This window comes from Neopelma chrysocephalum, unplaced genomic scaffold (assembly GCF_003984885.1).
Source record: "Neopelma chrysocephalum unplaced genomic scaffold, ASM398488v2 Primary Assembly neopelma1_45, whole genome shotgun sequence".
In the NCBI taxonomy this organism is placed as follows: domain Eukaryota; kingdom Metazoa; phylum Chordata; class Aves; order Passeriformes; family Pipridae; genus Neopelma; species Neopelma chrysocephalum.
In genome coordinates, this window is record NW_020897704.1 from 10,992,934 (window position 1) to 11,006,975 (window position 14,042).

Below are 14,042 nucleotides of genomic sequence, written 5' to 3' on the forward strand. Positions count from 1 at the left end.
GTTAACCCAGCACTGCCAAGTCCACAACTAAACCATGTCCCCAAATGCCACATCTGCACATCTTTTAAATACCTTCAAGAATGGTGATTCCACGACTTTGCTGGGCAGCCTGTTCCAAAGCTTGACAACCATTTCAGTGGAGAAATTTTTCCTGATATCTAATCTGAACTTCCTCTGGCTCAAATCAAGGACATTTTCTCTGGTCTTATTGCTTGTTACCTGGGAGAAGAGACTGACCCTCATCTAGATACAGCCTCCTTTCAGGGAGTTACAGAGAGCAATAAAGTCCCCCCTCAGCCTCCTTTTTTTACAGATTTCACCTCCTTCAGCTGCTCCTCATCACACTTGTGCTCCAGACCCTTCATTAACTCCACTGCCCTTCTCTGGACACGCTTCAGCACTTCAGTGCCTTTCTTGTAGTGAGGGGCCCAGAACTGGACCCAGGAGTTCAGGTGTGGCCTCACCAGTGCCAAGTACAGAGGGACGATCACTGCCCTGGTCCAACTGGCCACACCATTGCTGATACAGGCCAGGATGCCATTGGCCATCTTGGACACACTGCTGGCTCATGTTCAACAGTCTGTCGACCAGCATCCCCAAGTCCTTTCCCTCTGGGCAGCTTTCCAGCCACTCTGCCCCCAGCCTGTAGCACTGCAGGAGGTGATTGTGACTGAAGCACAGGGCCCAGCACTTGGCCTTGTTGAACCTCACTCAACTGGCCTCGGCCCATTGATCCAGCCTGTCCAGATCCTTCTGCAGAGCCTTCCTGCCCTCCAGCAGATCAGCATGGTCCCCCAGCTTGGTGTCATCTGCAGACTGACTGAGGGTGCACTCGATCCCCTCATTCAGGTCATTGATGAAGATATTAAACAGGACCGTCCTAACATGCAAGCCTGGGAAACACCACTGGTGGACCAGCCATCAACTGGTCCACCACCACCACCACTCTGTGGGCCCATCCATCCAACCAGGGTTTTACCCAGGAAACAGTGCACCCCTCCAAGCCAATGAGCCTGGTACCCTTTGATGAATCCCATCTGACCTCATAGACCTGTGTGTGTCTGAGGGCTGTAGCAGGTCTCTGACAATTTCCCCTTGGATTACAGGGGCTTTGTTCTGCTCCCTGTCCCTGTGTCCAAGCTGAGGGGACTGGGTCCCCAGAGAACAACTGATCTGACTATTGAAGGACAAGGGGAAGAAAGCATGAAGTACCTCAGCCTTTTCCTCATCTGATGCCACTATGTTTTCCCCCTGCATCCCAAAAAGGATGGAGATTCTCCTTAGCCCTCCTTTGTGAGCTTAAATGCTTAAATCTGCTGTAGGATGGGCCAGGGTCAGAGAGGAGTCCAACAAAGGTGACATCCTAGTATGTATCCCCTACAGCCTGCCAATTTCAGAAGTAGATGATAAGCATCTTCAGTCAACTGGAATAAGCTAGTTCTTTCAGGGGACTTTTAACCACCTTGATGTCTGCTCTGTGGGGTACATGCACTCAAGGAGGTTTCTGGAGTGTGTAGAGGACAACTTTGTAGCATGGAGTGAGCTGCGTATCAGCAGGGAAACAAGCTGGAGATGCACCTTGCTGGACTGGTTATGAATAAGAATAAACAAGTTGAAAATGTGAAGACTAGATGCCAAGCTTGGTGTGAGGGGTTGTGGCATACAAGCGGAATGTGAGTCAGTGGTGGGCTCCTGTGATGGCCAGAGCTAACCATGTAGTAGGCCAATCAGCAGGATTGTAGGCAGCAGAATAAGGAGTCTGTTTCAGTTCTTTAGGACTCAGTACAGTTTTGGGTTCAAAGTGTAAGACACTGGCCTAATGAAATGAGTTTATTGAAAGGCAACGAAGAGGGTGAGCAGCATATGATGAATGAAAAGTGTTGGGAGAACTGGTTTGGTTGGTTTTAAGAAGAAAAGGCTAAAGGGGGAAGCTTTTCATCTCTTTAGCACAGATAGAGAAAATGGAACCAGACTTCTCTTGTCAATACACAGAGGTAAGACAAGAAGCAGTGTTTATGAGTTACAGGAAGAGAAATTCTGATTACATAGTAGGAAGAAATTCTTTGTAGTGAGGGTAGTCAGGCATTAGAACAGGCTGTCTACAGTGTTATGCATTCTGCATTTTGGGAGGTAGTTAGAAATGAACTGGATAAAGACTCTGAGCAGGCTGGTCTGATTTTGAGATTAAATACAGTTTTGAAGCTGTATGACTTAAATGGTGAGGGTTTGAATCCCACAGTCTTCCAACCTGAATTGCTCTGTGAATGTAAGAAAAGGTAAAAGTTACAAGTAATTCAATCACTTCATACCTGAGAAAAGAGGAACAGCTTAGTCCTGGGAGATTAAAAAGCTTCAATTTTTGTGAGACTGGAATTAACAGTTTGGACTAGTGAGAGTGGCATTGTCTGGTAAGGCTTCCAGGTTGTTGATGTCAGTACGGATAATCTAGATACTTATTCTTTCTTCTACTTGGACAAAATGTGTACTGTGCATGTTCTGAAAACTGATTTATGAAAGTTGAATATGAAACAATTCAGTTATTGCACTGGTGTTACTGTGCCTCAAACAATTTTGTTTCAGAAAGTTCTATAATTCTATGGTACAATGGAAAATTATGTTTTTACACTATGATCTGGAAATATCTTTTTTCCAATTTTTGAGTACTTTTGAGCATTGGGATAAAACTGGCTTTATTTTAAAATGCAGATAAGAGTTGAGTTTCTTAATAAGAAATTTAATTGCAGTTTCAAGCAGGTTTTTTAAAATGCTTTTGTAATTAGGTACTTCAAGGTCTAGATTACCTCCACAGCAAGTGCAAGATCATTCATACGGATATAAAGCCAGAAAATATTTTGATGTGTGTGGATGATGCCTATGTGCGTAGAATGGCTGCTGAGGCTACCGAGTGGCAGAAAGCTGGTGCTCCTCCCCCCTCTGGCTCAGCAGGTAAGACAGTGTATTTAAATGCAGTGTAGTAAAGTTCCATCAGTATATTACTGCTAACAGTATTTTCTTCAATGAAAATCAACATTTTAAGTAATGGCGTGAGAAAAATGAGTGTCTGGTTAATTCTTTTTCCTGCTCTGGAAACCATCAGAGAAATACTTTCTTCCTGGTTTTGCACATTCAGGTTCTCTGGGTCCCCAGATACAGAAAAAGATTTATTGGTATAAACTTACTCTTGTCCCACCCCACATGCTTTAATGCCTGGGTTTTAGTCACACTGGAAGCTTGCATCTCTAATATTGACAATAATTAATAATCTTATCTAAATTATGTCTAATTCCATTACAAGTTCATCAGCATCCTTGTTGAAATTATCTGCCTTCTTGTCAGTTATAACTGATTCTCAAGAGGCAATAAAAAGTTTTAGATTCGTAGTTTTTCACCCTTGAAAATGGAATGTATTGTACCTAACTGAACTCGTGATACGCCCTTCTTCCTAGGGGTGTAAAATGTTCCATGTTGAACTTGCCAAGAGTTTGGATAGGAACTGTACATTATGTTTAGCTAGGAGAAACCAAGGTGAAGAGGTTCAGAGCAATCAGTAAAGATTAACAGGGAGGAAATGTGGCTTTTCTGGTGATCTTTGGTACTATGGTTGCTATTAATTTGCCAGTTGAGCACATCAGTTTTAGGCAGTGGAGAAATTATTACCTTTGTAATATTGTCAGAAAATATATCACAGATTAAAATCTCTGAGGTATAATAAGAATGCCTGCTGTATCAGGGACAAATACAGTGGTCAGAATGCATTTCACAGCATTATATATTTTTAGATGCAAAATCTTATAACTTGTGAGTATATTGTATTGAATTTTACGTAAATCACATAGCTAAAGATTATGTGTTATTTGTGTGGGAAGTAACTTGATTTTGTTCATGCAGCCTTTATATTTCTTGCTGACATTAAAATAAATAGTACTTTAAGGAATATACTGATGGGGTTCTTATCACACTTTGTTCTAATAAAATTGTAATTAAATATATGGCCTTCCACACAGGAGCTGAAGATGTGTTTTCTTGACAGCATTTCCAAGAAGAGATTCTGCATAATTTCTCTTTTTATAGCAGTGATAGTGCTCAGGTTTAAGAATATTTTTGAAAACCTTGCCCTTTCAGGGGCATACAAGCAGGTTTTTCCCTGAACTTACTCAGGATCTGAACCTATAAAATAACTCCGTCTCTGTGTTTTATTTTGCATTTGTTAATTGCCATATGCCTGTTGCCTGAAGAAGTTCATGAGAGGTTCTTCTGCCTTGTTTACTTCCTCCTTTCTCACTTCCACTTTGATTCTGCCTCCCATATTAGGTTATTTCTACTGGTTTTGGTTATTGGTGGGAGGGTTTATGTGGCTTGCATTACTCTTTTCACAGTCAGTATTGTAATCTCATCAGACCTAGTCACTGATGGGATCCTTCTCAGAGGTGCTTAGGAAGAGGCCCTGCTGGAGGTGCTTTTTCTGTGATGTTGTACTTTTTGCCTTAGGCACTTCTTCTTGCCTCCAGCCCTAGCAGTCAAACTGCCTTGTTTCAGAATAAAGGAAACATGAATATTTGGCTTTTCTATTAAATACACCACAGCTGTATCTTTGCTGATATTCCCTCAACTATTTAAATGTGTCTGTATCTGCTCAGTCAGCTGACTACATACATTTAACCTGTGATAACTCTGCAGTCATTTGATGTTTTCTGTCCATTCTTTACAGATTCAGACTTTCCTTTCTGACTTTCATAAACTCTCCACCAACCACAACACATTGAACACAAATTGCTGCTAGCTCCTTCCAGTTCCAGGTGCTCTAGTGGAGACATCAAATGATTTCAGGCAACACTTGTAGAGAGTAAAAAATCTAGCTAACAAAAAAATCACTGCCTTATTTAGTTAAGAATATTTTTACATGATTTCTACTACTTTTTGCTTTCATTAAAGAGTTGTTTTTGTAAAAATATATGTTTATTTTATTTATAATTTTTTTTTCTTTTTAGTGAGTACAGCTCCACAACAAAAGCCTGTAAGTATTGTTATATAATTCAAATTACTATCTTATTTTCTGTGTTTCTGCGGGTATTAATAGCTATTAGACCGTTAGTAGTCTACCTTTTTTAAAGGCTGCCTTTGAATAAAGCTTTTATCTTTCAAAGAACATTTTTCTTTTCATGTCTTTGGCCTTACCAGTTTTAAGCACAGTATTTCTCTGATGGAAACTCTCATAGACATGCGGTTCTATAGCTGTGTCAAAGGAAGTTAAGCATTGCCATTTTCATCTCTTGAGGAATAATCCATTCGTTCAAATCCTGACAAAAATGGGTACATGCACTAAATATCATGCATTGCAGATAGCTTCAGGGCATCAAGGCCTTAATCATCAAGGCCTTAAAAGAGAGGGAGTTTTATGAGGTTTGAAAGATCTTTTTGCCATATGCGTATAGCAAATAACTAATGGTAATACAGCTGTTTAGAAATATTTATGGTCAAACCTGCTTTCTGTGTGTACAGAACATACATAATTTCAATGGGCATACAATATGGATGAAAATTAACAGAACTGTCAAATTAATTGTCTTGTTTTGACTATCCCATGGCTTCTTTTGAAGATAACAAGATCTACAGATAAACCTTTGAGAAAATAATTATGTGAGGATTTCTTGCTGTGATATCTAAACAGTGAATGAAAACTGGATAGATCTCATTTATCAAATAGTAAAAATAGAAGTCACAATTAAGTTAAAATGTAAGAAAGTGTTTCAGTTCTGGCTCAGATGTGTTAATTTTTCATTTCCTTGTTGTTGTACCTGAGTTTTTCAATCCTTATGTTATATAAAATGTGAAACTTCATAATGGCCATCTGTTGTTTGTGACTCATATGTTTGGGGCCAGAAGGGAATAATAAAAATGCTTTCCTTTCACAGGGAAATAGCTGAACAACACAGGATTTGTTTAAAATTTTTCACTGTTTTCAGTCTCTTTAGCTTTCATGTGCCTTTTTTCTCAGCATTCTTTTGCTGGTCATTACCTACATTGCACAGAGAGAGGTTATGTATTAAATTTATATGCAAATAACTAATATGATGGCAGATTATCTTCCATATACAGTATCGTATCCTAATCTAGATTGACATTTAAGATTATTATGCCTGTTTGAGGTTATAGGATCATAGGAATTTTACTATGGCATCTTAGATGTATTTTGCTCATGTAGCTAATAAACAACCATGTAAAAACATGATGAATTATGTAAAATTTTGGTGGCTTTTTGCCTCATATAACCGTAATCATTCCTGATTTGAAGTAAAATGGAAAAAGTGATATAATTACTATATTAATTGCCATCTAGTATTTTCAAAAAAAATCATACTGCAGTAATCATACTGCGAGTTTGGTTTCAGATGCCTTGAGAATAATTGATAAGTTTTTTTTAATTGATATTTAAGGTTGGAAAAATATCCAAAAACAAAAAGAAAAAGCTGAAGAAAAAACAGAAGAGACAAGCTGAGCTGCTAGAAAAACGCCTGCAGGAAATAGAAGAACTAGAGCGGGAAGCCGAAAGGAAAAAAATAGAAGAAAATGTAACCTCAGCAGTACCATCAAATGAACAAGAAGATGAGTACCACCCAGAGGTGAAACTAAAAACAGCTGATATAGAAGAGGTAGTCGATGAAGAACCTGGAAATGATGATGGTTAGTATTACCTGCTTTTATTGACCCTGAGTTTTACTGTTTCAGGCTGGAAAGTAATTGTGCAGTGTTGAATCTGGTGCTAAGAACAAAATTTTCAAACTGTCCTAAATCATTGTTTAATTTTCTCCTGTAGGTAAAATTGTAACTACAAAGCCTAAAAAGATAAAGAAAAATCAAACTTACTATAGAAGTGAAGAAAACCATCAATAGCAGTCTGTAGCTATCAAATACCACAAAAGAACACGTAGAAAATGTGACAGAACAGTTAGTTGTCATACCAAATTGAGTGCAATAACTGCATATCCTGGTGAGGGAGAAGACAAATTAGGCTGCATTGTGTTCTATAACATTAATGTAGTAGTTGGAATCATTGTTGCTTTCTCCTTTTCTTCTTGCATTGTTTGTTTGAATGATCTACGAGGTAATAATGATTGCAGCTTCTTAACTAAAATTTTTGAGATGTCTTGTTAAAATTCCTGTTTAGTCATGGTGAGTTGGACCATAATTGTTACAGTCCAGCTCCATTCTGGCTTCCCTCATTTTTTTGTCAGCTCTTCAGTCCTGATGAGGATTTAACTACTGAGGTTGTAGTTCGATTTGGTTTGGTTTTATTCTTCTCTTACTGATGACTCCATGATTGACACAGGTTGAGTTGTAGATTTCTAAAGCTTGCTTTCAAAGTCTCATCCATTTCCCTTCATAACGTTATTCTTTTCTGCATTGTTTCTTCCTGAGTCACTTTCCATTCTCTGTTTTTCCAACAGCTTTATTAGTTCTTTCTTTTGCCTTTAATTTAGATTTTAAGGTCTTTGTGTGTTTCAGTGATATTCAGTGTTTCCTTGTATGATATGTCAGAAGTCAGGTAGTTACTGAAGAGTTAAAAATGGTGAATGCCTGATTTCAGTCTGGTTTATTGATGTATCATCTAATATGTTGCTCATTGAAATTTTTCAGGTGAAGCAGAAGATCAGGATGAAAAAGAAGACACAGAGAAGGAAAACACTGAAAAGGATGATGACGTTGAGCAGGATCTTGTCAACACTGACTCTACAGACCCTAAGTGGATAGAATCCCCCAAAACAAATGGCCATATTGTGAACGGCCCATTCCTATTGGAACAACAGATTGAAGATGAAGATGAGGAAGAGGAAGAATGTCCAAATCCAGAGGAGTATAATCTCGATGAGCCAAATGCAAAAAGTGATTACTCTTACAGCAGCTCCTATGAACAGTTTAATGGTGAATTGCCAAATGGACGTCATAAAATACCAGAGTCACAGTTCTCTGAATTTTCAGCTTCAGTGTTCTCTGGGGCTCTAGAGTCCGTAGCTTGTGGTTCTGCTGTTTCTGAAGGGTCAACTGTAACAGAAAGAGAGGAGAGCAGCCCATCTCATGACAGGAGCAGAACAGTTTCAGCTTCAAGCACGGGGGATTTGCCAAAAAGTAAGTGTTCCTCTAAGTGACTTCTGTCTAGTAGCATGAGTGTGTTACATTACATGAAACAGTCAGATAAGTGGAATACAAAGGCAGTGGTTAGGTTAAGAAAAAATTGTTAAAGTAAACTGGATGATTTTTCTTGCAGAACTGATTTATGGTTTTTCTCTGCTCTAGAACTTGTTTTTAAATACAGATAATTATAGATAAAATATTTGCATTGACAAGTCAGTCTATACAGGAAAGAGAGAACGAAATTGATAGTTGCCTGTAAGCATCTGGTGGTTTAGAGGTAGCAGGTGATCATGACATCATGTAACCTGACTTGCTTTTATAACAAGTCAGTAATATACCATCTGTTAAGCCCAGTAACCCTTATGTTTGGCTTAAAACATATTTTTCAATTAAATACCTGCTTTTGATTTGGACAGATGAAATTATAAACAATCTAGTGTGGCTGAAGTGTGTTCCACTGCTTGGTACTCTGACTTGTTTCAGAAGAGTTGTAACAAGTTTGAATTTTTCTGGCTGCGGCTTCTGTTACTTCTTGTCAGATCTTTTCTCAGTCATATTGAAAAATTCTGTAATACACTGTGTTTTCATTCATTAATGATTCTTTCTGTGCCAAACAGTTCCTCTCTTAACCTTTTAAAACTCATCAGGGCATGTTGCCAACCATCAACTCATTATGACTTTTCTGTATTCAACCTCTGTTTGGACATTTAAATTCTGGCCATCAGAACTGCTCCGATCCAAAACTTTTGCCTGTAAATCCTGTTTATTTGAAGACATGGAAGGTGAAATCTCTGTCTCATTGTAAAGAGCTGGATTTTTGCCATTGAATTGAGTAGCTTCAGGGTATTACACATAGGTCTTATTTATAGTGCCCATGGCTAAATCATAAATATATGGGTTTCAACTTTAATAAAGAAAATACTGAGAGACTAAATCTGTAAGCGGATAGAAGAAAATGAGATAGCTTAGGGAGAAGATCACCAAGCCTGCCATCAGCATTGTCACAGATGAAGTTACTAAATTTAAAATAGAACTGTATTGAAAAATGCAGCCAAGTGTATTTCTTGGTTTAAGACTTCATGAGAGCAGTTCACACAATTTATTACAGAGTCAGACAGATAAGGTAAAGAAATGTGGAATAAAATACAACTGAACAGAGCTGTATTTCTGGAAGATGCTAAGATCCTGGAAGATGAGGCTTCCAGTCCATCTCCTTACACTCTGAAGTCCCTGGAACAATACACAGGAGGTTCCTGGATTCCTGGTAGTTTCTTCATTTGTTCTGCTAGCTGTATATAGGCAGAAAGACTCTACTGCTGTTTTCCTGGGGTGATGTGTAAAATCCTTATGCCTCCAGGGAGTAAAGCCAGTTTTGTCATCATGGAAGCAGCTTATCTCCATAGCTGGAGAAACAAACCTACTTTATTCCTTCTTGATGTTATCTCATCAGTTCACACACCTTTCATGCAAAGAAAGAGGAAAGACAGTAAATTCAGTGATAGCTCACTTCTTCTGCAGAAAAAGGAAAAGCTGAATGTTATGAATATTAGTGGTATCAATAATAATGTTGGGTTAAACAGTAATAAAGCATATGAAGATATTTAGAAAGAAGCAGCATACAAGAGTTGCAGGCTATTCAGTATTTTTAAATGGTGCTACTTTTTCACTATAACTTTAGTGCCCTTTTCTTGTACTGAAATAGACTTAATTAATGTCTAGGCATTGCTATACATTAATAAGTGACACGGTCTCATTTTTTGGGGGTACGTGCCTCCTTCGGTGCACAGACCAAGTTGTCTTCAGTGGGTGAGCAGTTTTTATCTTTTTAAAGTTTTCACTGCATGGCCAAGTGCCCTGAAGATAGATCTGTAATTTCCTCATGACTCTCCTTCTCCTTCCAGTGTTTGAATGTTTACTAAGTACATTTTTACTAAGTACACCGTCATGCTGAGACTGTGAGAATTAAGGTGATATTTCTTAGGTTTTACGGAATTAGGACACAGAAGTGCTCACTTATTTTGTGCTTAGGTTAAGCTTCTTTGACTGTTTTTTTGCAAGTACTTACTAAAAGGTGTATTCCTTCTGACTTCACTTTCAGTTGTGAATGATCTGTGTTTGTCAAATCCAGGATCCAAGAATTCATCTCTCAGAAGATACAGGACATAAACGTCATATGTTCCTAAAAAAAACACAGACGTTTAGGCACTTGCCTATTACCTGCTCTGTTAGAAGAAAGCTGTTTTCTAATGTCATATTCAGATGTTCTACTCATGAGGCTTTTTCCCCCCCTTTCCACTTTATTTACTGCAGTCCTTCACCTTCAGCAAGATGTGTGGGAAGGATTTATCTATCACTGTTTATTTTTTCTTTATTTTTTGCAAAGACTGCTGAACTGAGAAAGGTCCTGCTATTTCTTGACTAATGCATGTGACTGTGTTAAAAAAAATTAGACTGCACTATGCAGCATGCTTGTAAGGGAAGACTTTATTATTAAGCTCACTAGTCTTACAAGTTCCTTTTCAGTATTTTACTTCTATACCCTATGCAGGTGCTTTTTATAAACTCGAGTCTTGGACTCCATTGCAGCTTTTTTAGAGGACTATTTGTTGAGGTCACTACCCCTTCTGTCTTCTGCCATGTAGTCCTGTATTTTCATTCCTTCTCTCCCCTGGGGCACCCTGCCACTTTCTTTTCTGGTTGGCCAGTATTCAGTGCTCTGATGACCAGTTCAGGCTTCCTGTGCCCACAGTTGAAGATCCTCACCTGATTTCAGTCACTCCTGACTCCCTGTTAGGACATCCAGTGTTTTTTCTCATTGTCTTGTATATTTTCATTGTTGAATTCTTACACCAGTTTAACAGATCATTAGAATCACAAGTGCTTTTTGGATCTAGTACCTCTTTCTTGTCTTACCATTGATTTCCAATTTAGTCTTTGTAGCTCAGGGACAAGGAAACTGAGACCAGCTCTCTGCTGCTCTGTGGTTTGTGGTACCTGGTTCTGTCTTCCACGTTCAAGTCATCTGCTGTCTTTCCAATGCAGTTTAGGAACTAGCAGGTGGTGTGTCAAAACAAAGAGAAGCAGCACCTCCACTGATCTGTGTAGAGGTTGTCAGTGTCCCAGGAGCCAAGATTAATTCGATTGAAGTTCGGCCTTTTCAGTCTGGATCATAGTCGATGCAGATAGGACCTTCAGAGAACTTTGATTCGCTGCTGAATTAATTGTGCAAAGGGTGACAGTCCCCAGGCTCTCAAATCAGCCAGGTTTTGGTGGGTCTTTTCCCCTTGGGGCAGATGAAAAAAAAAAAAAGAAAAAATCCAGCCAAATTTTATTTACCTTAGCCAGGCATGGAAGTGCAGAGTTTATTTTCTCAGCCAAACTGTTCCAAGAATATATCTTTTCATGTGGAGTTCTTGGAGTCTGAGTTTTAACATTTTCCGTCTGAATTCCATCTGAATATGCACTGGTTTTGCTTAGAAGCTACTCTGGATATTCTAATAATAGTTGTTTGGCAGTTAAAAAGTGCAAAAAATGTGCACTTGAACTGTATAAGGATATTTAGAAATCAAGGTAAGAAATCCTATTTATGTTGCTTTGATTTCTTGGAACATTCAGCAAATTATTTTGATGTCTCAGTATATGACAACACTGGATGAAATGTCAAGGCAAAACTGCTTAGAGATAATGAATCGTACACTCAAAACATTAACTATTCTGCATTTTGCTTGTGGTAGCAAAAACTCGTGCTGCTGACTTACTGGTGAATCCACTGGACCCAAGAAATGCAGATAAAATTAGAGTTAAAATTGCTGACCTGGGAAATGCCTGCTGGGTGGTAAGTGTAACTACATCCATTTAGCTGTTCCCTGTTTAGAACAGCTCTTTTTGTTGTCCTCTTTTTCCATTAATGTGGTTCTCTCTGTTTTAGCACAAACACTTCACAGAAGACATCCAGACAAGACAATATAGATCCATAGAGGTTTTAATAGGAGCAGGTTACAGTACACCTGCTGATATCTGGAGTACAGCATGTATGGTAAGAACAATACAACATGTATTTTACAAGAGTAAACCTCCTAAAAACTGGGTTTTATTTAGTGAGGAAACCTGATGGGGATGCTTTTGACATTTTGACACAAATACATTATCATGAATTATGTTGTATCAGGTAGCTACTGATGATTTCTTCCCTTTATCTCAATTTCTCAAGCCTTCTTAATCAAAAGGAAGTATTTTGGAGAACATTTCTAATTTTCTTGTGATGCATTTTAAACTGGTAGTCAAAAACATGCAAGTTCAGAGGGAAATATATGTGTATTTTAAATGACAAAATGTAACTGAAATAGTACAACTGCATATTTCCTTCCAGTCTTAGAATCTATGCTACTGTTTGCTGTGTTTACATTCTTTTCTCTTGTGTAAAGTAGCAAAACAGTGAAATACTTTAAATTCTTGCCAAGTGCAGTGAAAACATGGATCAGATTGGGCTTGCAAGTCACAGCTTCAGGTTCTAAACTTGGAAGAGAAGGAATTTAGTTTATTAGTGTAAAATATGTGGTAACATTCTGTAGAATTAGTTTTAATATGGAAACTGAAATGGCAGATTTTTAAAAATCTTTAGAGAGCAGAAAAAGTGAAAACTTAATCGTGCAGCTTTTTGAAACACTCTTGTTTGTAGTATGTCTTTGAGGACAAACAAGCTACGTGCATCTTCTCATTAAAGCTAGCGTGTATTTCCAAAAAATGCATTAAAAATACCTTGGTCTATTTTAAAAGTGAAAACTTAATCAAATCTTTATATTTTACAAATACATGTCTGAAAAGAGTAAGAGTGTGAGGAGGAGGAGAAGGCTCAAATACTAGACACAGTTTGCAGGCGTGGGTGATGAGAAGAATTGCACAGCTCAGAGGGAGAGGAGGAGGAGGATTGAAAGGAACATAAAATCCTACATATTATAAACTCAGCAGGCCATGTGTTGGAAGTAACTAACCCGTAAGTGAAATTAAAGTGTGTTTTCTCTGGAGTTGAATACTAGCTTTTGCTTTAGTATATAGAAAAAAAAGATCCATTTCCAAATTTACTCTTCCATTTGGGAACAAAATGTAGAAGTTTTCTATTACATTGAAAACAAAGCATAGAAAATATTCCACAGTTTTGTTCCTTTATGATTCTTCACTTAACTAACTACAAAATCATTACAGAGTCTTTTGTTCCTGTTACCTGATATTTTGTAAACCTCAGTTAACTTGATAACTTTTTATGGTATTATATACTATATTCATATTTCTTTAGGATTGTACCTGCCCTTGCTAATTTTATGTACAGTCTTGTAGCTAAAGACACATAAAGAAGGCTGAAATATGTCTAGGATTGTGTCTAAAGGTAGTGGGGTACTTAATAGCAATGTCATACCCGGGGAATAAAATATTCTTAAAATACCTGGGATTGCCCAGCCTCTTACACTTTCTCTTCCATGTTATATAAGCATTACTGCTTTCTTCAAACTCGAGGAAAAAAAAGCCTAAAGCATCATTGCCCCGGAGGTGTCTTAACTCAGATTCACAATTACATATGAAATGGTTTAATCGGGAAATTATATTTCTATTTTTTTGTTATGTAGGTTTTAAAGATAGCAGAGCACTTGAGACAGAAGTGCTTTAATTCTGTCTTCTACCATAGACTTTGGTTTTTTCCCCTTAAAAAATGCAGTAGAAATTTTATACGCTTACAGCACTGACAGAGAGTTGTTGAATTCAGTTGTCATCATTGTATAGTTGTGTGAAAAACAGAGCAGGCTCTCAAGCTCACCCAAAAAATTCATCATTAGAAACCTCCCAGAATCTACTTTCCTTCCTGTGTGGCTGAGAAAATGGGTCAGAGCACTGTGAACACTGATCCTGCATCAGATGGA

At 38.0% G+C, this 14,042-nt stretch overlaps 1 protein-coding gene across 6 annotated transcripts in view; it reads left to right on the forward strand.

Annotated features, from left to right (window-relative positions):
• The window catches only part of SRPK2 (SRSF protein kinase 2), a 139,416-nt gene that overhangs the window by 108,433 nt on the left and 16,941 nt on the right, over window positions 1–14,042 (forward strand). For all 6 annotated transcript variants that reach the window (XM_027679373.1, XM_027679374.1, XM_027679369.1 and 3 more), the window contains 6 exons: window positions 2,781–2,946; window positions 4,989–5,014; window positions 6,435–6,681; window positions 7,636–8,124; window positions 11,865–11,965; window positions 12,059–12,166. In XM_027679373.1, coding sequence (XP_027535174.1) covers window positions 2,781–2,946; window positions 4,989–5,014; window positions 6,435–6,681; window positions 7,636–8,124; window positions 11,865–11,965; window positions 12,059–12,166 — 1,137 coding nt within the window. The remainder of the gene's footprint in view (window positions 1–2,780; window positions 2,947–4,988; window positions 5,015–6,434; window positions 6,682–7,635; window positions 8,125–11,864; window positions 11,966–12,058; window positions 12,167–14,042) is intronic.